The 10656-nt window shown below is 39.4% G+C and overlaps 2 protein-coding genes and 2 pseudogenes across 4 annotated transcripts in view; all 4 read right to left on the bottom strand.

Moving 5' to 3' along the window:
* The window catches only part of LOC18780515 (elongation factor 2), a 2144-nt gene extending 1161 nt beyond the window's left edge, over positions 1 to 983 (bottom strand). The window contains exon 1 of the mRNA XM_020562217.1: positions 26 to 983. Within this exon, the coding sequence (XP_020417806.1) occupies positions 26 to 983 (958 nt within the window). The remainder of the gene's footprint in view (positions 1 to 25) is intronic.
* LOC18781534 lies at positions 899 to 3397 on the bottom strand (annotated as a pseudogene). The gene is made up of 4 exons (XR_002271124.1): positions 3178 to 3397; positions 2181 to 2238; positions 2000 to 2087; positions 899 to 1750 (listed from the first exon to the last, which is right to left on the bottom strand). The product of XR_002271124.1 is annotated as an elongation factor 2 (transcript).
* LOC18778380 (elongation factor 2) lies at positions 4421 to 8367 on the bottom strand. The gene is made up of 4 exons (XM_007214747.2): positions 8249 to 8367; positions 7653 to 7699; positions 7475 to 7562; positions 4421 to 7143 (listed from the first exon to the last, which is right to left on the bottom strand). The coding sequence occupies exons 2-4, from the start codon at positions 7653 to 7655 to the stop codon at positions 4703 to 4705; spliced, it is 2532 nt and encodes an 843-aa protein (XP_007214809.2). The 5' UTR covers positions 7656 to 7699; positions 8249 to 8367; the 3' UTR covers positions 4421 to 4702.
* The window catches only part of LOC18781121, a 4296-nt pseudogene continuing 3198 nt past the window's right edge, over positions 9559 to 10656 (bottom strand). The window contains exons 5-6 of the transcript XR_002271125.1: positions 10518 to 10656; positions 9559 to 10080 (exon numbers count right to left, since the gene is read on the bottom strand). The exon at positions 10518 to 10656 is cut by the window's right edge and continues 18 nt beyond it. The product of XR_002271125.1 is annotated as a post-GPI attachment to proteins factor 3 (transcript). The remainder of the gene's footprint in view (positions 10081 to 10517) is intronic.

Genomic DNA, 10656 nt, shown 5'->3' with positions numbered 1-10656 from the left:
TTGGGATCATCTCTTGGGCCAATACGGCCATCATCAATGGCCTCAGGAAGACCTTCCTCCAAGGGTCGAGCTTCCATATACAGACGGTTATGCTTGTTGGGTGACTTGCTCATCACAGTACGACTAGACTTCTCCAGGACAGTCTCACGGAAAGACACAACGGGGTCAGATTTTATAATCTCAGCTCCACCCATGAAATCATCTTGTAGATCCTTCAAACAAATCTCAAGATGAAGTTCACCAGCACCAGCAATAATATGCTCACCGGATTCCTCAATGGAACAGACAACCATAGGATCAGACTTGGCCAGACGTTTGAGACCTTCAACCAGTTTGGGAAGGTCAGAAGCCACCTTGCATTGAACAGCAACACGCACAACAGGTGAAACAGAGAACTTCATAGCACGAATGGGGTGAGCATCCGCTTCCTTCTCATTTGTCAACGTAGCATTCTTGGTGATAAACTGATCAAGACCGACCAAGGCAACAGTGTTACCACAAGGAACATCCTCAACAGTTTCTTGTTTCTTTCCCATCCAAATAACAGTCCTCTGCACGTTCTTAACATACAAATCCTTCTTCTCTCCAGGAACATAATTTGGACCCATGATTCTAACCTTCAAACCTGTCTGGACTTTACCAGCAAAGACACGACCAAAGGCAAAGAATCGACCCTTGTCAGATGCGGGAATCATCTTAGATACATAGAGCATAAGAGGCCCTTCAGGATCGCAGTTCCTGATAGCATTTGCATATTGATCATCAAGGGGACCCTCGTACAAGTTCTCAACACGGTATCTCTGGGCAGTTGAAGGAGAGGGAAGGTGAAAGATCATCATTTCCAAAAGGGCACTGCTGGCTGGTAGCCAGGTCTGCATGACACGCTTCATCAACGCCTTCCCCATCAGCTCCTTTTCATCACTCTTCATCGTCACACCAAGCTTTGTCAACATGGGCCACAACTTCTCCTTCTGATCATTCATGCAGATGTTGATAATCTGCTTGATGGGTTCATAACAGAACTGAACGAAACCACGCTTGCAGGTAGCAGAACCAGTGTTTTTGCTGGTCCATTTCTTGGTAGCTGGGTCAAAGTAGTTCTCACCCCAGAGCCTTTCCATCATCTTTGATTCATCAACTCCAAACTTGGATGCATACATCTTGGCAAAGTTGGTCAGAGTAAAAGCCCAACCATGCAAACCAGCTGAAAAGGCAACTGTTCCTTTCTCTGGATAGACCTGGACATCACCAAGAAGGGGGTCTTCGTATGTAGCCATAATGACATTAGCATTCTCAATAACCCTTTGGAATGCTTGGTAAGCCTCCTCTCCATCGACCTGGAGCTCAAGGAAGCACCTGTCCATCTTGTTAACAGTCAAAACAGGCCTGATCCTTTCTCCCAAGGCTTGACGAAGCACAGTCTCTGTTTGGACACAAACACCCTCAATGCAATCAACCACCACAAGTGCACCATCAGTAATGCGAAGGGCAGCTGTGACTTCAGATGAAAAGTCAACGTGCCCAGGGGAATCAATGAGATTGATGAGGTACTCATTTCCGTTTCTCTCCCCCTTGTAGCTCTTCAAAGCTTCATCAGTCATCTCATAGTAGAGAGAGATACCAGTAGATTTGATTGTGATACCACGCTCTGCCTCATCTGCACGGGTATCTGTCATCCGGACATCACCAGCAACTTCTTGTGCAATGATACCAGCAGCAGCAACAAGGGAGTCGGTAAGGGTTGACTTCCCTGCATATTAAAACTCAGTACCATTATAGCTATGAACAACACACAGGACATTGAAACATGAACAAGAATGTAATGCAAATTTGAAAGCAAAAGGACAATTATACATTTGAGCAGGGCATAATCAACCAGATACAAGAAAGCAGCTCAAATTAACTCAAACAGAACACTATTAACGACTCCATTATGAGCAGGTGAGTGAAAATAATGCTACAAATATAAGAATTATCAAGTGAAAAAAGTTATCGATACCATGATCAACATGTGCAATAACGGACATATTGCGAATGTTATGCTTGTAGTCCATAATCCTACGGAGTTCCTCTGCTGTAAACTTCACCTGCACATATCAATAATATCTCTCCATTAAGAATTACGAAATTAATAGAGCAGCCCAACAACCAGTAAGCTTAAATTGATAGATTACACTTACCATCTTGACAAGTATTTAAGAGAAACCACCAATTTGTAATTATACGGAGGTGAACCACCTGAAAATTAAAACCATAAAGATAATGAACCGAGGGTTCAATTGAACATTCAAGCAAGAAATTCAAGTAAATATCTATGAATACCCTCTACTTTGATAACTATTACTGTATCAAATATAATAATTTTATTAACAATCAAGATAAAAGATTTCAATCAGAAAAAATAATCACACATGGTATTCCCTTCTCTGCATGGGCTCGCATGTTTGGATGTGTGAAGGTATTCAAAAGGGAAAAACAAGCAATATAAAAAATATACCAATGGGAAAAACAAGCAATTAGCCACATTCAAATTACAGTAGATAGAAATTTTCTCTCTTCGAATTGTGTTAAAATTATTTCATAGCATTTAGAAAAATATTTGCCGGGAAAAATATAATGGAAAAGATAACATTTATTCATAAACACAGAGGAAAATCTCATATGGTCACGTAATGATTTTTCACAGTAGCAAGGAAACATCAGAAAAATTTACCAAATCGAAAAATTTGTAGGTGTAACTATTTTGCAGCAAAAAAAAAACACAGAAAAACGAACGAGGATATAGATTATACAACAAATCTACTCAGAAAAACAACGATATTCTAATACATCACGTAGAAAACTCCAACCGTCCAAAGAAAACGCCAGAAAATCTTTACACCAAGAAAAAAATTTCACGTAACAATTTTCCGACGAAACAAACGGCGCCTTACAGTGATCAACACAAGGAACAAGGATCTAATACAAATATGTAAACAATCTAACATCAAAAGCATGCATATATAACGAGAATTTTCAACAAAAAGATAAAATAATAATAAAATCCATGCAGATCAACCATTTTCAGAAGAAATAAAAAGCATGGCGACAGAAACCAGAAAACAGAAGAATAATATAAGATATAAAATTAAAGGCAGGCACTGAATTGAATAAAACAAAGAGGATATATGAACGAACCTCAAGAAGAATCGAGGTAGAGAGAGAGGAATTCTCCGCAGCCTATAAAAGAGAACGAGACTGAGAGAAAATTTGTGGGTTCCGAAGGGAATGTGTGAGTGTTATATAAGGTTAGGGTTTTCGTTTCATGGGTTGGGCTCCGCTGTGCCATTTTCTAGTTTCTCATGGCCCACCATTCTCTACTTCTGCCTTCTTCTTTTTTTCCTATAAAAATTTAAGCCTATAAAATAAAATATAAATAAATAAATTTAAAAAATAAAAAACCTAGATTGAGGAATTTTGTTTGATCACCCAAGATTGTTCTTTGGAAACCCAACCCCAAACTTTGGTGTTCCCTATGTGAATAAGTTTTGCAACAAGTATGAGTGTTGTTTGTTTCTTTGATATTTCTCAAATATACAATTTATATGCAATTTCGATATATTTTTCGAGAAACTAATTTTGATAATTCTTTGCTTTAGCTGATTTGGGTCATTCAAGTTCTAAATTATCATATTTGCGACCACACTCTCCCTCCACGTGTAGCGCCTGCTTTTAATTTTGACATATGGGGTAAGTTTGGTTGAAATATGTAGGAGTAATTTACGAAACAAAAAAATTGTATTGGGTTCTGGCCACACATTCCATACATCTTAAAACCTATTCCTGCGATATACAAGTTCTTCTCCAGAACATGACTCCATCACATAACATGTAATAAAAAGGATGGCGATTTTCACTCCCATTTTCTCCTTCTACACTACTTCCAGCTTTGGAGCATATAAGGCGAACCATATTCATACAGTATGCATCAAATGCTTCCACCATTCGGTACCATTTCTTCTTTGGTCAACATCCAAAAAGTTCCAGTTACGCACGGAAAATGCAATGCCACTTTAAGCGAAATCAAAGGCCAAATGCTCCGGAACTTGCAAATACAAGGCCAATACAGTTATTTACTATCTAAAAGTTCCAGTGGTGCTCCAAAATCACAAAGCAATCAAATTTTACTTGATGCTGCTACACAACACAAGAATCCCGAGAGAAAATTGAAAAAGCAAATCAAGCCAACTCCTACAGCAAGACTGGTCTTAAGTATGCCACCCTGTCCGGCCACTCGGCAATGTTTATCCCTATATCATAACAGAAGAATTAGGTTCAAAAGTAGGAATCAGCCTGCTTTCCTCTATCTATTATTGAGATATGAAGCTGTAGCAAACACACAGAACAGTCAAGTTATACAAGAACAAGCTACCCAATCCACGAAACAAACCACAAAAAGGGGTGTATAGTAAATTCAAAAATAGCATGTACCAGCAATGGCAGAAATGGTTCCATAAGCAACAAAGTAAGAACATAACATTACATAATCTTCTGAGCACGCACAAAACGTTACTACTGGCACAGGATGCTGACTACAACAACAGGGTTGGTACAAACATTAAACGAAAACAAAAAACTGAAAACCAAAAATAGGCAGTGCAATGGAACTACTGTCTCAAAGTGACTCAGTCATCCAATTGTTCGATATAATCAAAGAAATTACTCAGAGTTTGTCCTCAAACTCGGATAGTGGGGTCATTTGCTCCTTCAAACCCTTCCTCTTACGGATATCTGTAACAAGCTGTGAAGCCTGGGATCCAGCTTCCAATGGATCAGACGACATCATCTCCCAATGATCAAAGACACATTGTGGGAAGGCCTGCCCTGAAGTCGAAGCCCTCAGTTGACCAGAGAACCCAAAAGATTCAATGACGGGGAGGTATGCCTTGATATTGTAGAGTGGTGTACCAGGCCTCTGCATTTCCTCAAACACGTGCCCACGTTTCTGATTAAGAACACTGTAGATACCACCAAGAGCCTGCTCTGGAGCTTGGATTTCAACAAGATATACAGGTTCAAGGAGCCTTGGCTTGGCAGTGAGCTGGGAAGCATAGATGACCCTCCTAGCAGTGGGAATGACCTGACCACCTCCTCTGTGGATGGCATCAGCATGAAGAACCACATCACAGACTTCAAAGCAAATACCCCTCATGTTTTCTTCTGCCAATGCACCTTCCTTTGAAGCCCACTGGAAACCAGCAACAACAGAGTCCTTAATTTCATTCAGGTACTGAACTCCCTTACACATATCCACCACCATGTTAGGACCGGTGGTCTCAGGGCCAAAACACCAGATTTTCTTAGCAAGATCCTTGTCCCAACCAAACTCTTCAGCCAAGATCTTGGAACGAATTTTGGGATCATCTCTTGGGCCAATACGGCCATCATCAATGGCCTCAGGAAGACCTTCCTCCAAGGGTCGAGCTTCCATATACAGACGGTTATGCTTGTTGGGTGACTTGCTCATCACAGTACGACTAGACTTCTCCAGGACAGTCTCACGGAAAGACACAACGGGGTCAGATTTTATAATCTCAGCTCCACCCATGAAATCATCTTGTAGATCCTTCAAACAAATCTCAAGATGAAGTTCACCAGCACCAGCAATAATGTGCTCACCGGATTCCTCAATGGAACAGACAACCATAGGATCAGACTTGGCCAGACGTTTGAGACCTTCAACCAGTTTGGGAAGGTCAGAAGCCACCTTGCATTGAACAGCAACACGCACAACAGGTGAAACAGAGAACTTCATAGCACGAATGGGGTGAGCATCCGCTTCCTTCTCATTTGTCAACGTAGCATTCTTGGTGATAAACTGATCAAGACCGACCAAGGCAACAGTGTTACCACAAGGAACATCCTCAACAGTTTCTTGTTTCTTTCCCATCCAAATAACAGTCCTCTGCACGTTCTTAACATACAAATCCTTCTTCTCTCCAGGAACATAATTTGGACCCATGATTCTAACCTTCAAACCTGTCTGGACTTTACCAGCAAAGACACGACCAAAGGCAAAGAATCGACCCTTGTCAGATGCGGGAATCATCTTAGATACATAGAGCATAAGAGGCCCTTCAGGATCGCAGTTCCTGATAGCATTTGCATATTGATCATCAAGGGGACCCTCGTACAAGTTCTCAACACGGTATCTCTGGGCAGTTGAAGGAGAGGGAAGGTGAAAGATCATCATTTCCAATAGGGCACTGCTGGCTGGTAGCCAGGTCTGCATGACACGCTTCATCAACCCCTTCCCCATCAGCTCCTTTTCATCACTCTTCATCGTCACACCAAGCTTTGTCAACATGGGCCACAACTTCTCCTTCTGATCATTCATGCAGGTGTTGATAATCTGCTTGATGGGTTCATAACAGAACTGAACGAAACCACGCTTGCAGGTAGCAGAACCAGTGTTCTTGCTGGTCCATTTCTTGGTAGCTGGGTCAAAGTAGTTCTCACCCCAGAGCCTTTCCATCATCTTTGACTCATCAACTCCAAACTTGGATGCATACATCTTGGCAAAGTTGGTCAGAGTAAAAGCCCATCCGTGCAAACCAGCAGAAAAGGCAACTGTTCCTTTCTCTGGATAGACCTGGACATCACCAAGAAGAGGGTCTTCGTATGTAGCCATAATAACATTAGCATTCTCAATAACCCTCTGGAATGTTTGGTAAGCCTCCTCTCCATCGACCTGGAGCTCAAGGAAGCACCTGTCCATCTTGTTAACAGTCAAAACAGGCCTGATCCTTTCTCCCAAGGCTTGACGAAGCACAGTCTCTGTTTGGACACAAACACCCTCAATGCAATCAACCACCACAAGTGCACCATCAGTAATGCGAAGGGCAGCTGTGACTTCAGATGAAAAGTCAACGTGCCCAGGGGAATCAATGAGATTGATGAGGTACTCATTTCCGTTTCTCTCCCCCTTGTAGCTCTTCAAAGCTTCATCAGTCATCTCATAGTAGAGAGAGATACCAGTAGATTTGATTGTGATACCACGCTCTGCCTCATCTGCACGGGTATCTGTCATGCGGACATCACCAGCAACTTCTTGTGCAATGATACCAGCAGCAGCAACAAGGGAGTCGGTAAGGGTTGACTTCCCTGAGAGGAGGAAAATTTTAACATTATTACTTGATCATGCAACCACAGATACAACAGAACAAGAAGCAAATAAATCAAATATGGTCCAAGCCTCAGTGGGCTTCAGTAAATTTTTGTTTTTACGAAGTTAACAATTGCATTAATATCCTACTTATACATAAAAATTCAGCCACTCCTTTAGCTGCGCCTTGAAACCATAATTGATAATTATGATATTCAAGCTTGGGAACAGATACAATCATTTAAAGCCAGTATAAATGCTCTATACTTGTAAACAAAACATCATTTCAGATTGATATTTGGTAAGCCAAATAAGTAACATTATATATACCGTGATCAACATGCGCAATAACAGACATGTTACGAATGTTGTGTTTGTAGTCCATAATCCTACGGAGCTCCTCAGCTGTGAACTTCACCTGTACATATGAAAAATATAACTCAATTAAAATTAAGGAAATAATGTAGTTTCCCAGCAACCCACTGAACTGATGAAACAAGTATCTTACCATCTTGACTAGTCTTCAAATGTCACCTCCAAAAATATAATTAGTATCTGTCCACAAAAATAGTAAAACCATCATAATTAGATAAATGAACAAGAACAAAGTAACAAGAGCCATAACAGTTACAAAATTCCCCACCAATTAAAGGAAATCCAAAAGCATAGTAAGAAAGTAATTTTGCAGGTATTTTGATACATACATATGTGTTTATGCAAGTAAATATATAAGATACTTGTTTAAATCTGGTATGTGTGTATGCATCCATATCTATACGATCTTCGTTTAAATTTGATATGGGTTATTTGAAAAAAAAAGCTAAAAAAGAATGAATAAAAAAGTCGGCTAAATTATATGAGCAGCAACTAAGCAAAAGAAAATTCAATCTAATCCATTTCAAATCATATAGTACAAAAGATTATACTACTTTGACCGTCTAATTACAGATCTTAAGCCAGAAAAATCGTAAAACAGGTACGAGAATCATTTAATTGAAATAAGCAAGCAAGCTAATTACTTCAAAGCAAGCTTCAGCTTAGAAGCTTCAGATCTAAATATAGTAGAGAGAGAGAGAGAGAGAGAGAGAGAGAGAGAGAGCGAACCAGGTGACAAGCAGCAAGCGAGGCGGCAGGCGAAAGAAAATGGAGGTGGAATCTCAGACTTCTCCTTTATATACAAAAGGAGCTGAGAGAGAATAAAATAGTAAGACCGAGGTATATGCGGTTGTGAAAAGAGGTCTTCGTTATCTAGGGTTTTGTAATAAACTGGGTTGGGCTTTGCTTTGTAAATGGGCCAAAGGTCCAGTCTGGATTATAAAAAAACAATGTCCAATGAAACTCGTCTTGAGATTGAAAATAATCTTGAAATTTTCAACTTGTCAAGGCCAACACAAAGTTAATAAAATAAACTCAACTTAAATGATTGATTTAATCTATTTTCAATGGAGGTAAACACAGCAAAAACTCTAAAAAAGGGGAAAGTTCACATTCAAACGTTATCAACGAGTAATTTTTAGGTGTAATAGTAACATTGCGCAACAGATTTACATAATGTTAAAAGTTCATTCAAATTATAATACGATGGTGCATTTAAACCTAATACATATGTTATAAGGATCCGAATCCTCTGCTATGATTTTCTCTGTTATGATCTACTTTACTTTCGTTCTCCACATGATACCTCATTAAAATTTAATCTAAGGGATGTAAGCCGGACACATCATCCACAAAATAAAAAACCCAATTTACACTTAATTAAAAAATAAAAATAAATCACCATAAGTTGACTAACTCCAATTACTCCAACCTAACGTCTCTAACATGTCTAAGTGTTCTTTTTCCTTCTTCTTTTCCCTTCTCTGCAAGTTTTCCCTAAAATTTGAGTGATCGTCCATCTGTTCCTTCCCTAATTCTTTTTCTCTCTCTAATTTTCCTTCTACAATTTACGAGACTGTCTTGTTTTTGTACTAAAACTCTTTTTATATTTGTTGTTTGGTGTTAAATATAAAGATATTAACCATGAAAATAGGTCGAGATAAGATATGATCGAACTCCAGGCAAATAAGATCAGAGCACCCAAACAACTTCAAGCAATCCAAGAAAAATGAAAAGAATTATGAATGCCAACCTTAACCCAAAACCCACTAAATTTTAAATATGAAGTAATTTGTCTTCAATGGAAGAGTGAGAAATTAGAATTTTTTCTCTCTTTGGTATTTATTGTTTTGTTTTTTCACAATTTCAAGATTTCTTGGTTTTTTTTTTTTTTTTTTGTGTGTGTGTGTGGGTCTGAATGCATTTTTCCCACTTTAGCTTATGTGCTATGTTGCTGGTTAAGGTTTCAATGTTCATTTCTTAATCTGGTTGTGTTGCTGGCGATAGATGGAGTGACCATTTATTGTGAATAGGTGAAGTATTGCTAAAAGATGAGATAAATAAAATATAAATAAATAAATAAAGGTCTTCTGATGGTCTTTTTTGTGCATCAGTACCCTAGCGCAACTGTCACAATTTGCAATACAGATAGACTGAAGAAAAAGGGGGGAAACTGCAATTTCCAGTAGCTAATGGAGACAAGGGCTACGTGCTCAAGCATCACAGGGTCATACCATATAGAAACAACTATTTTGCCTTCTTTGCAAGGTTAGAGGTTTTCATCCTCTTCATTTGGTTCGAGGTTAGGAACTCGGCATCATCTCTGATGAAACTCCACCAAACGTAAGTTAGGGGAATAGTGGTGGCGTGCCAGGCCGCATGAGCATCCACAAACCCTTGATATGGAGGGAAATCATAAATTTCTAGGAGCATTGCAAGGCCACCTGCCACTACTACCAGCCACAGCTTCCAACGTGATGGATGGCGAGTGACACCAGCCCAAATCGCCCAAACAAGAAGTTGTACTACTGCCATGACAACACAAACTTGCATGTTCCACCCTGCAATGTGTTGATTAATTAAGTCAGATTGTTATCATGAAAACTAGGAAATTATGTCACAGAAAGAGAGAAGACAACCCATCAGTTGTCCAAATAAAGGAAATTATGCATTTCCTAACACTTCAACTTTCTAGGATAATCAGTGATCTATAGTGAAATCAAAGCAAGATATTTCATGTCCAATATAAAGACTTTCCATCTAATATAAAAAATTAATTCACGGGCATGGTCAGTTTGAATGTTGAGAAACAGATATCATCCAGCACTTGTCACTTCCTACTAGCTTACATTCTTGGAGTAACAGGTAGCGTAGCACCTATGTGATCCACGGTCACTGCTATTCAAGTAAATAAACTATATATAGGTCACTGCTCTCTCTCTCTCTCCAACTATATATGTTAACGAAAAAGAAAAAAAAAATTAGTACAAGGTCATACCGTAATCCAGTTTGTAAAAGTTGAGATACAATATGTGGGTGGTTACAAAAGCCAGCAGTGGAGCAGCAACCATCACTCTGACAGCATCATCCTTCACATCAAAACTTCTTAGTATGGACAGAATGAGCGAGTACCCAAG

The sequence above is a fragment of the Prunus persica genome, chromosome G4 (assembly GCF_000346465.2).
Source record: "Prunus persica cultivar Lovell chromosome G4, Prunus_persica_NCBIv2, whole genome shotgun sequence".
Classification (NCBI taxonomy): Eukaryota; Viridiplantae; Streptophyta; class Magnoliopsida; order Rosales; family Rosaceae; genus Prunus; species Prunus persica.
This window is presented reverse-complemented; position numbering and strand designations above follow the sequence as displayed.